The sequence below is a fragment of the Cryptomeria japonica genome, chromosome 6 (genome assembly GCF_030272615.1).
Source record: "Cryptomeria japonica chromosome 6, Sugi_1.0, whole genome shotgun sequence".
Classification (NCBI taxonomy): Eukaryota; Viridiplantae; Streptophyta; class Pinopsida; order Cupressales; family Cupressaceae; genus Cryptomeria; species Cryptomeria japonica.
In genome coordinates this window covers 127,003,946-127,018,139 of record NC_081410.1, presented here as the reverse complement: position 1 = coordinate 127,018,139, position 14,194 = coordinate 127,003,946, and the positions used below count along the sequence as shown (strand labels likewise).

The window sequence follows — 14,194 nt, the reverse complement described above, 5'->3', positions numbered from 1 at the left end:
AATATTGGTCAACCCACTTCAAACCAGAACCAAAATTCCTAAGACAAGAAAATAAATCAAAGTTTTCCAGCCTACTTTTCAATTAGATTTTAGACATTACAACATACAATAATTGTAACTATAATATTTAAAGAATGTTCTTGAATTTAAGGAAATTAACTATGTTAGAATATAGCAATCTGAAATTAAAGATTATAAATTATAAGAGGTACTACTATCTTAATAAAAATAAGAAGATATTGAATTTAAGATAGTGAATTATAAGAGGTACTACTATCTTAATAAAAATAAGAAGATATTGAATTTAAGATAGTGAACAAAGGAGATATTATACATTAAATATTTTAAGTTTTAAGATTATAGAAGTTTTATGAGGATTCTTATAGAAGTACAAATTATACTAAAATGTTTAGATGCATATATTAACACTAAAGATAAAGTATATATTATATAAGAAAAAATAGAATCTTATAAGACATCCATAAAAATGTAACAATCAATTATAAACAATAAATACATGATCTATAATTATTTTATTCCCAAACACTCCAATACCAACATTGCAAGGAAATGTCTTCTATCAATGTGCATGTCCATAATGGAACACTTGAACAAGAGATGTTGGCTAAATAAACCAAGCCTTTAATAATACATGATCTAGTACTTTATAGGATCGCTATCCTTTCACTGTATTAAAATTGATGACTAGCTAGTGAATCGTTAATAATACATGATCTAGTACTTTATAGGATATCAAAACCACTAAAACAACCATTTAATGAATTTCCTACGTACGACACATTCTAGATCTAGAGAGAGACTGCAATTTTCTTGAAAATTGGTTTTCATAATTTTTTTTGTCAATAAATGTGAGCAAGGAAAATATGAGTGGATATGGAAAGTAAGATAATTAACTAAGATACACTCTTATCTCCTATCTTGGGCTAAAACACTTATTATCACTACGTTTAATCCTAGTAAAAGAGCCTCTATTTCTACCTCATTGTTTAACTTGACACCGAGATGTTTTTTTCCTAGATCATTTTTAAATCTCCACACGTGTCGCTTCAGATATATACCCTATGTTTCATTAACCCCACGTTCCTCTTTCTAGCACCATAAAAAAATAATTCTAATTTCAAAAAAAGGCAGATGACATTTATCCATCTTAGAGAAATGAACAACTATATTTCTCAAAATTTAATTTAGATTATTGTTATACACTTTCCTTTTATATAAACCTTTGAATAGGGAATTATGACATTAAATATATAAGAAATATAATAACTTAAATAACCAACTAAGTTGTTTCGAATAAGAATTGTAGATATTCAAAATTAAAAATGTAATAAATATTTACTTTCAATTTATAGAGGTAAAGTCAACATATTGCATAATATGTCAGATATTTTAGCAATTAAAAAAGTCAAATAATTAAATGTAAACGTGTTTTTTAAATAATTTTAAATATAAATAAAAAGAAACAATAGTTACTAAAAATTCACATTGTACTTTTGTAATTATATAAGCTACTAATACATACATGTCAAATATTTACTTTTAATTTCTACAACTAAAATGAACCAATAGTAATATTATAATTAATATCACAAAAACAACCACCACATCAATGCAAAATAAGCAAGATAAGACACGTGTTATAAGTGTCAACATAGTCTTTAACGAAAAGGTATACAACATTTCAAATACTTTTATATAAGTAATAATTACATTTTCAAAAGTAGAGTCTAGTTTTAGTGATACATAGAAAATAATACTTTAATCCCAACATAACAAAGAGGAGTCTAGTTTTGTTTATGGTTTCGATGCTGGATCTGTTGGATCCTAGTTATGTTTAATTTCATCATCAACCTTGTGTGACTTATTAAGACTCTTTTTATTTTTTCCAGATACTGCCGTATGAACAATATGCTTACTACTAGGGTTAGTTGGTTTAATGTTAGTGTCTTTGTGGATATATGCATTTCCAGACGTTATATGGACAAGATTGCCATCAATCTTGTGATCTTCTATAGTAGTAGGTGGATTATGTTTTTGATAGTTAAGATAGGGATTGGTTGATGCTCTGTCGTTTGGCTGTTGTGTTTGTGTTGTTAATGCTCTCTTTGAGGATTGCTATGTACTCCGGGTCAACCCCCTAGTTTTCGCTGTTTTTTTATCAAAAACAAAGAGGAGTTGTAACTTGAGTGTTGTCTATCAAGTTGAAACTACCACTCCATATACTAAATGATTCAAGATTATGGTCCTTAATTGGTAGGGGGTTTTCTCGATGTATAGGAAAGGAAAAAATCTCCTTCCTTCTACCATTAAGACTAATCCTCAAGAATTGACCTTAAGTCTATATATAAATTGTGATCCCGAATTGAACTATCCCTATTGACACTCAAGTTGCTCAAAGGATAATTTAAAGAAGACCAAAATTTCTACCCTCCCCCTTCATCAAAATTATGGAATACTCACCCTCTAGACCACCATTTGATTAATTTGGTGGTGTTATCGATTTGGAGATCTATGCACCTCTTTCCACCTACAGAATGATATGCTTGTTGATCTTTAGAATTCTCGAGGTGTTTTGAGAGATAGGATTGATAAATTGGAGACAAAAATGAACAATATTATTAGTAATCAAGATAACATTATGGTTTCTCTTTCTTTGATCATTTCCTTCAACAAATAGATGATGCAAAGTTCTATATGTATTTAAGATACCTCATGAATATAAATAATCACTCAAAATTGAATGTCCTATAAATAGATGTGTTTAAGATACCTGACAAATATAATTAATAATAACTCATTAGATGAACAATAAAACTACTAAAGACCTGCAGAATAGCTAAAATATAATCCACACAAACCATTAGTTGATTTTTTTTACCTTAAAATGATGTTGTTTTAGCCATTCAAAATGGTAATGCTGTTCTAACCACCAATGTTTACATTATTTATGGTCACAATATCACCTTCACTACATTATTTAAATAGTTTTGCATGTGAAAATTCACAAGGAAGAAGAAAAAGAGAGCAAACTTTGTATTGAAAAAAAAGGAAGTCGGACTCTGAAAGGAACTTCTTATGATTTATAAAATATAATTTGAAGTATAAAAGATCATTTAAGCTTTTATTTGAAATAGTAATATAATTTATTTTATTGAATATTAAGTTAGATATATAAATATTAGGTATTAAATTTTTATATCGAGATATCTATTAAATGGGTAAATCATAGTAGTATGGATTTATTTATTTATTGATGTTATTTCAAATTTAAGATTCTCAATTTATTGATATTAACATAGTGTAATGGTTAAGTTGCAGTGTTAATGTTCTTGTCATCAAGGTTCAAAACTCTTTGAAGTGTCGTCGTTGAATGTTTATATTGGAGATGAGGTCTCATGTTTGTGACGTCACCAAATCATAGCTTCAAGTCAAAAGCATTTACCCCTCTTAAAAAAAACATTCTCAATAAATTACTATTATTCCTACTTAAATGCTAGTGATAGTTAATAAGATTAACTTTAGAAATATAAGTTATAAGTAAACTAGAAACTATTTGGAGTAAACTATATTTTATTTCAATCTTGATTATTGATAGCAATGACAAAAAAGTGATGCTAATAATAAATAATTAAAATAATCAATTAAATAAATAAATGAGCAATTGATTAAATCACCTAATTAAAATAGTATCATTCTTCTTTCCCATCTATATAAGTAAATCAATCTTGACAATCATACATATTAGTTTGAAAATATTTTCACATTTTTTTTTGGGTTGGTAAACGACAGAGCCAGAGAGTTATATTAATATATATAAACATTTACATATTCTGTTTGATCGAAAATAACAAAATTGGGCTTGCAACCCCAATTTCCCAAATTCTTCCATTAGAGAAGAATTGTAAAGTTTTAAATTGAAATAAGGGTTGGCATTCAGCCTTCAAAGTCTAGAACTAGCTCCATTAGGACAAAAAATTATAGAGTCTAGATGTATCTATAAACATAACAGCAAAGACAAAGATATTAAACAAAGATCATATCTACATTGCATACAATTCAAGAAGTCTTAAACATGATCCTCAGCCCGAGTATGACCCCTACCTCTGAGACAGCCACAACCCTTGTTTTGCATTGGAAGATTTTCGCGACCATGACCCCTTACGTTCATAGTTCTTCGACCATTAGCAACCCTCCCATTTCATTCTAATTTTGGAGGGATAAGGCCATTCAACCAGGAAAAGTCAAGGAATTCATCTTCTCTGTTTGCATTGTCTTGTTCATCCCCCAGAAATCTCCATTCTAAAAACCTAGTTGTCATTGTTGTGTACACCCTGTGACGTCCAAGAGCAGGGCCCTTTAAGTCCAATAAAAAGGGGTAGTAGTTAATGGTCTCACTCGGGACCGAAAACAATATTAGATCACCCAGGCGAGGCATTCATGTGCCAATAATGGCACGATTTAGGGCAGTATCCAATCCCACTAGAACATTTTGGTCAAAAAGATGCGTGGTGAGAGCATGCACCTTCTCTTTGGAATACTGGCAGTCTAACATAGAGGCAAAAAATCATGAAGATATGTTGGAATTACCCCTAGGATACTCTATCCTTCTCAGAAAACCAGACCCTAAGATTAGCTTAATTGACAAAATGACTAAAAGCTCATAATTACAGAGCAACCTTTTGAGCCTTAGGTCTGAAATATCATGGAAAGAGACTTGACGATAGTTGCAGGAAAGAGAGATGGGCGTATCCGCCCCAATACAAAAAATTGGTTCATAATGCTTTTTGATAATAAAGCTAAACAGAGCTTCCTCCATCCTTTGGCTAACTAGGGAAAACAAATTCTCTACAATTTTGAGCAGATGACCTTCAACCTTCAAGATGAACAAGCGATAATGCAAGGACAAGACTTAGATTTTCTTTCTTTTAAAATTCTTCCAACATTCTTGTGCATATCTTCGCTCTTAAACATGCAAAGTGCCTGGAGTTGTTAAGCCTAGAGAAGAGGTGGCGAAAGGAATTGCTTCCAACATCATAGTATTAACTAATTGGAATTTAGAGTGTTGCTAACACATCACCACAAGCCTCGACCACCAAATACAGTATACTTTTCCACCTATGTAATGCCTCGCTAGGAACCCTAAAGGAAAACAACACAACTAGGCAACTAAAGGGTGAAATAAATTTTTTTTTTTAAAAGACTAAGTGCACTAACTATAACCATTGCATGTTTAATAACACAGCGAAAGTCTAACATATGATTTCCTAAGGGTTACCAACAAAGATTAATTCGTAGATTATATTAACACCTCAGTTAATCCAATTTGTCCATTTAATTAGATAAATTAAATGCTTAACTTTAAAACTACACATACATCTAAATTCCATAATGAAGAAATGAAAGTATTCTAATGTATCCAATTTCCATAAAACATTTATACATAAGATCAAAGCAACTGAATTAACATACATTCCACTGACATACTATTACAATATCCATAAATACATGGCTTCCAATAATACCACAGATTACAAAGTTACAATATCAAGGTTACATAAAAGTCTGATACAATGACCACAATGTCTCAACTGAACAATGATCTTGAACAAGAGCTGGTACATGAACCACGAACCAAGAACACCAGCGAAGCCTTTCCTTGCTTGAAGATACAATCCAGAACATCCAATGGGAAGTGGCACTACCACCCAACCATGTGATCCCGAAATGGAACCACCCCACTGTGCTAGGAGATAGTAGAAAACCCTCAAGCAAGCAAAGTAAGACAAGCACGAAAGGGCTACAAGACCCACAAACATCCATGTGACTCAACTCACAAAACAATAGTGACCCTAAGGAGAGAGTGTCATCGCATGTCTTATGGTGGATACCATGGTACAGCCTCCATAGGTCCCAGCCCCCATCCTGGGTTTCTCCTGGTAACCTCTCCCGAGCCTCTGGTTCCAACTAAGTCTCATGCGGACCCTACCAATCCTTTCGTGATGAAGACAAGGTGGTAAGTTTGCCATTCCAGGCCTTCTCGTAACATTATGAGCCCTGTACAAGCACTCACCTATGCACGAGGTACATTATCTTAATTAATATTTATTCTACCCAACCCCTAATCAATTATTAGGTTATCACTTTTTAACTGACTTCCGATGGGTTATCCTGTCATCCACTTCGGGCACGGCCCCCACTCGAAAGCCACTCTCTCTCATAGGACACTAACAGAAAATGTCTCTCTATGAGAACTCTATGGCAAAACAGACAACCATAACCAATCCTGACAAAGTACAGGTGAAGGATACACAATCACTAACCCAAGATTGACCATTTGGACAAAACACACAACGGTTCATATCAACAAGGTTATACAACAACACCTGACCAAGGAGAAATAATAACATAGGACACAATGACAATTCAACCAAAATTGCAATGAAATTAAGCTTGACTACAAATACCATTTACACAAGATCCTAATACAGGCAATCTTTTCTTAAAATAGCCAAAAGCATAAATAACTTGCAATTTAAGAATTTCCAGATAATAAGGATTTACAACTATTTTAATACAAAGAAATCAAACTTGTCATTTGTCCAATAAAGTTAAATAAATTCACATATGAATTAATCTCCTGATGTGTTTACAAACATAAATATGGCAACAACCGCTACCGTTAGGTAACTGTTGCATGGGTAGAGGCATTGCCTCCCCACAATTTTTTTTATAAATTTTTATTTTTTAGAACATAGAAAAATAAATTCCAGCAAAATAAATACCCTATTCAATAAAATTCTTTCACAGAATTTTATTCCAAATTTAAAAAAAAAAATTAAAAAAAATTAGATATTCCAATAAATTTAATTCACAATTAAATTTATTTCTAACATGATCAACAATTTTCATAGAGATACCATTATTTGAAAAAACTATCAGAACAAATCAAACAAGAGGGATAATTACCTTTTTTCACAAATCTTGCAATTTCCATGCATCATAAAATCTTGACAAATTTTCCATAATAATTTTTCTAATTTTCTCAAAATTAAATTCTTCCCATGAACTAGAAATAATCATCAGGCATGAATTTTAAATCAAAACCTGAATTAACCAGAAGAGGGTTTTGAATCTGACAAATAATTCACACACACGTCATTCAGAGAAAAATAGAATATTTTCTAAAAACCCACAATTAAGAAGTCATCCAACCTGGTATAGCTTTCCTAGAAGAAATCCGTAGAAGAGCCCTAATCTTTTCAATAAGCTTCCAATAAATTTCTTCACCTAAATTCTTGACCTATTTCCTGTGTATCTAAAATAAAGACCTATTCCCCTATTTAAACTAAAATTCCAGCTTCAATAGTTTTTTCTCAAAAACCTAAATTTAGAATAAAAGTAATTTAATTTAATTTTCTAATTTTATAACAAAAGATAAGCTAATATGCAATAATTAAAAATCATTATTCTTTCTTTACTTTTCTCATGCAAATTAATTAATTTTCTAAATAAATAATTAAAACAATACTTTAATTCTAATTAATTCCTTTATTCATTTATTTATTTAAAATTCTAGGAAACAATAAATATAATTAATCTAATTCATTTTTCCACTAAAATTTAAATAAAAATATATTTCTAATATCATGCAGCTTGCAACTTAATTTAATAATTTTTTTTAATTAACTAAATTTATAATCTCAATGCATAAACAATTCAACTATGAGATAATTCCATAAACTTAATTAATTAATTAAATCCACTAAAACACTCAAATTGAACAAATCTCAAGCAAATACTCATAAAAAGATCAAACGACAAAATACGAAGGCCGAACAAACTGACAAGACGACCAACTGACGACACTCACACGAGTGTAACTGAGTAAAATAGGGTCAACTACTATCTCCTCCACTTCCATCAGAAAATATAAGGCACGCTCAGACCTATGAAGCCAGGTGGAGATGATACCCCGTACCTACTCGGTACTTGTACTTGCAATATCCTGCATCACCAAACCACACATGCATATATATACAAAATAGAAAACACGACATACACATCAATGAAGGAGAATCATGACGTTCCCTGTCTCACTGAAATGAGTGAAGGAAAATCGTCCCCTTGCATCCAATACACTCGCAAACACACAACATATAATTACACATTGCATAGATAAAGTAAAATGTCAGTACATAGCAATAATCCATCAAATGCCATAAATCACAAGTACTAAAATATTGCAAATAAATTATACATCTCATCTCCAGATAAAGCATAATGTCATACAAATCTGAATAACATATCATGGTAATGTATCCACTGAAAACAAACAATAATAAAATATGAGTCTAATGAGTTCAAACAAGTAGGGGTACTACAACCTGCTTGAAGATTTGACGGGTTTGCTAACTTCAACAACCTTTCTAAGCAAGGTGCAAAGAATGAGAAAGTTGTTACTCATCTAGTACTCCGCAACCAAGAAACGGTCATTTATGACATGGCATTATTTCAAGATTGAAGGCATCCAAATTAGCTACCTTAGTGGAGGCTGTAGTTATCTATTCCTATTCAGCATACAATAGAATGAAGGGCCCACAAAATCAAAAACACGATTACTTAGCAAACTTACTTGTCGAGAGAAAAGAAGACCATTGACAATTAACTGCCTCTCTTCATTTGAATTCCAAGGTAGCCCAACTATTTTCACATATCAATTTAATTATTTTTTATTAAAAAAGCAACGTTAACTAGGGTGTTGACCCTTAACAAAAAGCAACATCAAGAGACATGATGTTGGAAGAGAACCACAACCCAAAGGCGGAAAGGAACAAACACGAGAACCTAACCAACTAGGGATCAAACCCCACTCAAGGTGGGGATGAGCCACCCAAACCCCTGTGAGGGGGGGTATGGGGAGAATATTTCCCCTTGTGCCTACGAGCAAGCACAGAGCAGGCAATGCTAAGATTCACCGGAAGGGCCCTCGCAGGGTCAACAACAGAGGAGACAACAAAAGGCTGGAAGAGGGTCGTAGGGGGCTGTAGAACATCAACAACAACAGGTTGTGACAGAACAACAGTAGCAGGAGCAGATCTAGCAGTAGGGGAGGGTTGTAGGACAGGAGAAGCAGAAGTGGGGGCTTCCGAAGATGAGGGCACAAAAACATCAGTAGGAGCAACAAGAGTTGTGGGGAGCATGACATCATCCCCATGGGAGGAGCCAGCAGACGCAGAATCCGTAACATGTACTGTTAAGTGGTTAGTAGTTGCATTCATCCACCAGGTAGAAACCCCTTTATGTTGTGGAGAAGAGCAACCCGAAGGAAGATGGCCAGTAGAGAAGCATCTTCTGTAGTGAAAGGGGAGGCCTTCAAAATCTAGCGGTTGTGACCAAGGCCTATCCCCCACCATAAGAACCACATCACCCGAGAGAGGAGCAGAGATGTCGATATCAACAAGAATTCGGGAAAAGGTAGTGTGTTCCATTTCAATTTAATTGTTATTAATTAAATTCACATTTATTTATTAGGTCATTTCATCTTTGATGATTTAATGAAGTCACAATTGTAATCCAAATTTAAATCTGAAAATGTGACTATCAACAACCTTTCTTATTTCATATTGTAAATTATTCTTAAACACTCTTTATTCTATATAATTATAAATGACAATAAAGTATAGTGTAATGATATAAACATGCCAACGAAAACTAAAATTCTAAAATCACTCATAAATAGATAAAACAAAATAAAATATCATTTTAGTCTCTTCAAACGTAAATAAACAGTATAAATAAAATAAAAATAAAATAATTTTAAAACAATTTTAAAGTTGATGGAAATAACTTTTAAATGTGCATAATCACTTAAGATCGATCTCTCTCTAAAATCTTATAAATAGATGTATTCAAGATATCTCAGGAATATAATTAATAATAGTTAATTAAAAAATAGGAAATTGTCATAATGTTTTGTCCATACGGTAACTCAAAATTAAACATCCTATTAATAGATGTGTTTAAGATATCTCGCAAACAAAATTGACAATAATTCATTAGGAAATAGATTACAATAGTATTTATAGGTACTGTAAAGAATATGGGCTGAAGCTATTCTGGCTCCAAAACAGACCTTCCGTACAGCGTGTTAGCGACAGGTTAGTCAATCGTAGCTGTTTATTGCAAAACCGACGGTGTAAAACACGCGACTAACACGTGTGTTAGTTAATCCATACTGCCGTTTTGAAACCAGAATAGATGCGTCCAAGAATATGTGGCTCTTCTTATATGCTGTTCCTGCCACCATTAACAACTTGTATTCGGCTAAGTTAAAATATGAAAGAAACAGACCTTCCGTACAGCTTGTTAGCGACAGGTTAGTCAATCGTAGCTGTTTATTGCAAAACCGACGGTGTAAAACGCGCGACTAACACGTGTGTTAGTTAATCCGTACTGCCGTTTTGAAACCAGAATAGACACGTCCAAGAATATGTGGCTCTTCTTATATGCTGTTCCTGCCACCATTAACAACTTGTACTCGGCTAAGTTAAAATATGAAAGAAATGGTACTGTTGCATTTATTGGAGGTGACCAAAATCTTACAATATGATGTTAACGGCTATCATAAACTCAAATGAATAAAACAGATGAAGTCCTGCAGAAGAGCCAGAGGCACAAACGTTAAAATTAGAATGGTCCATGCCACAAGAACACAAGGACCCACAAACCATTGTCAACCGTATCATGTGCTTTTCATTAGTTTATAAAATGTAGACCTGAAATGAATCACACCCACATGAAAAAAAAATTCAAACAATGGCTGGCCACCAGTGAAATCCAATGGAGGGCCATTATAGAAAAGGGCATGGTATAAGGATCTAGGCACCCAAGCAACAAAACATGGTATAAGGTTTGAGAACTTGTGGAGACAACTAGCAAATCACTTAGACAAATTTGACCACATGAACACTTCCAACTAAATTTCACTGATGATCATTTGAAAAAACACATTAATTTAGCATCTCTAGGCAAGATTTAGCAGGGAGAAACTAATTGAAGATTTCTAATACCAATTATGGATGATGAAAAAATGGGTTTAAAATGCACAAGAAGGATGGCAATCATTGGTATTGTAGGATTGAATCTCAAAACTTCTATCATTATGTCATTTTTATTTAATCTTTTACATAACTACTATACACATTTCATTTCTAGAGCTTATTTTTCATCTTATTTTTCAGTTGGCAACATTTTCTATCATAAGAATTATGTAATAATATTTTATTAAAATTTGGAGAAAGTAATTTAACAATCGATGAAAGTCACAACATCTAAATGTCGTAATATAAACATCATGCTTCACATATAGCATGGAATATTATTGTCATACCATGAAAACAAAATCATGATACAATGAGTGAATGATTTATTTATCAAATTGAAATATTAATGATTTATTTTTTAATATATATTTTTAAAAACTTACAAAACTTTACAAAATATATACTTTGAAATGTGGTGACTACCTCTCCTCTCCACCAAGTTGAGGTGTAATCTACACCAAGTCTATCATGATACAATGAGTGAATGATTTTATACAAATAACTTCAAACGACACTATAGAATCTTAAATTTTAAAGATGAAATGAAATTATCACTTATTTCAAATATTGATTTTTCTTTTACACCTAAAAGAATCTCACATTTGTTTATGCTTTCCAATTCAATGAACAAATTAGATATAAGATTAAGTTAAAAATGTAAAAGCTAATTATTGTGTGATATACAAAACCTTCAATATGATGTGAAAATTATTATTGTTCCAAAAAATTTAATTATAATTACTACAAGATATAAAATATAATAACATGAACCTATTAACAAAAACAAAACCTATTCTTTAACTAACTAAAATAATTTTCAAATCTCTTCAAATTATAAATAAAATAATTCTTAAATAAAAATAACTCCAAGTTTAATATCTCCTTAAATATATTTTAAGATATCATATAGTGTTTGCACGTAAAGCACTAATATTTTGTTCTTCATTATGTGCTGTTTCAATCGACCATTAAACATGGCCACCATATCTACGAAAAAACATTTTTTTTTCAGTTTTGCTGTAAAAGGATCTGCAATAACAGTCAATAGACATTATTCCATAAGTTTTAGATAGCTCAAATAACTGCTCTTCAAATTCCTACTTTACTTAAAATCACAAAATAAAAAACAGTAAAGTTTTCAGCAGTCCTGCAACATTGGAGAGAGTATGGAAGCTTGAAGCTCACATTGGAACATTGGAGAGAGTATGGAAGCTTGAAGCTCACACCAATCCAATGTGTAGGTTTGCAGGTTACAATTATTGTGACTTGTACAAAAGACTAATAACTATTTTCTAATAAGGGAGGCAACAGTACAGGTGACAAATCTTGAAGGTGGACAAGTGTGGAAAAGTGCTTCAGCTCTCTGGTGAAACCTCTTAAATAAGTCATCTGCACACTTGATGCCAATATGGGCCTCAACTAAACACCCTATAAAACTTTTAACCAGATTAACCTTATCCTTTGCAAACATAGCTGGATCTTTAGTCCACTCTACAAATTCCTCCTCAGACATGCATGGCACCCCTTCACACACTTCCAATCTCTCAATATCAAAACTGCCACTTTTCTCTACTGCTTCTCTCAACTCAATTGCATTTGGGAAATACCATGGAAGATTGAAGGAGTCTCTCAAATCCATACTGATAATGCCCTGCATATAAACAAAACCAGATTAGTCACCACTGCTATACAAATCTATCATAGCATTATAATATCAATAATAAGATGGGCATGTAGAATATATGCCTCTTTGACAAGATCATCCCATGCATCTTCAAAGTCCTGACCACAAAACTCACTGCCCATTGAAACTTGTTGTGCAGGGTGGGAAGTGTCTGGTCTTCCCATCAAGCATAAAAACAGCACACCTCCTGCTGCCATCTCCTCTGCTCTGCATCTCATGAAAGCTGAGAGATCTTTCTGAGATTGCTTATAATAGATATCTGCAACCTCCTCTCTCCCTCTGTTGATCCACACTCTTCCTCTGTTGTAAAAGGGAGAATCTTTAAGCAGCACAGCCTCAGGAACCTGCAACAACAATCATAATCAACTCTTGCCTTAAAAATTGAACCATGCCATAAGAATCCATTGACTCAAGGACCCACAAACCTTTGTCAACAGTACCACCAACTTCCCATGAGTTTATAGCATATAGACCTCAAATGAATTGCACCCACATGCAAAAAAACATAAGACAGTAGCTACCTGTGAAATCCAATGGAGGGCCATTATAGAGAAGCATACATGAATGCTTGAGCTGGGAAAAAGGACATGGTAGAAGGATCCAGGCACCCCAGCAACAAAATATGGTTGTTTGGGTCCTTCCATCAGATTGAACAGCCCATTGAAATCATTGGATGGCAAATCAGAGAAGAAAGCTTGGAATTCTGGCACTGTTGTTCCATTGCAGAGATTTCTCAGTGTCCTCACAACAAAATTTACATTTAATATGGTGTTGAGACCAGTAGCACACCCAAGATCTGCAATCCTAATAGGACCCTCCTTGGGGAATGTGAGCTTCTCAGTGGCTGCTTGAAACAATGGTTGCAGTACATGGAAAACATACCTCTGTCTTGTAGAGTTTGCTGCATAACTTTCATCACCATTTCCTGGATACATATGGAGAATTTCATGTTGTTGGGCAAAAGAATTCTCATTTTCTCTCTCACCTGGCTTGACCTCATTCTCCATTGTAAGAAACACTAGCACAGAATAAGCTCTTTATAAAAGAGAATAGAAATGGAAGTAGCTCAAGAATCTTGGAGCTATTAAACCTTCAGCTCAGCCAGTAATATTTTTATTTCTTCTTACAATGAAGTTGTTTTGGGCACTCATAGGATTGATGGATACGCACCCTTACATTATCTACATCCACTAACGTTTGTGGCCACAATATCACATTCACCTACATAATACGCTAGTGTTGGTGTGCAATTAATTTCACAATAATATGCATGTGACGATTTTGTGACAATAATTAACAAGGACGCAAAGCGTCAAGTTCCTGCCAATAGTGTTACATATGTATTTAGAGTTAGGAATAGTGTTACGATATGTATTTAGAGTTAAGA

At 33.0% G+C, this 14,194-nt stretch overlaps 1 protein-coding gene across 1 annotated transcript; it reads right to left on the bottom strand.

Annotated features, from left to right (window-relative positions):
• Window positions 1–12,193: 12,193 nt before the first annotated feature.
• Window positions 12,194–13,976, bottom strand: LOC131040438 (gibberellic acid methyltransferase 2). The gene is made up of 3 exons (XM_057973360.2): window positions 13,329–13,976; window positions 12,870–13,151; window positions 12,194–12,774 (listed from the first exon to the last, which is right to left on the bottom strand). The coding sequence occupies exons 1-3, from the start codon at window positions 13,812–13,814 to the stop codon at window positions 12,409–12,411; spliced, it is 1,134 nt and encodes a 377-aa protein (XP_057829343.2). The 5' UTR covers window positions 13,815–13,976; the 3' UTR covers window positions 12,194–12,408.
• Between the last annotated feature and the right edge of the window lie 218 nt (window positions 13,977–14,194).

What these genes read in the sequence shown, in the direction of transcription:
- LOC131040438 (XM_057973360.2), bottom strand. Translation starts at nt 13,814, where the DNA reads ATGGAGAATGAGGTCAAGCCAGGTGAGAGAGAAAATGAGAATTCTTTT. An exon ending in CCCTCCATTGGATTTCACAG is followed by an intron (nt 13,152 to 13,328) that starts GTAGCTACTGTC and finishes TTGTTGTTGCAG; the next exon opens with GTTCCTGAGGCTGTGCTGCT. An exon ending in GGGATGATCTTGTCAAAGAG is followed by an intron (nt 12,775 to 12,869) that starts GCATATATTCTA and finishes GTTTATATGCAG; the next exon opens with GGCATTATCAGTATGGATTT.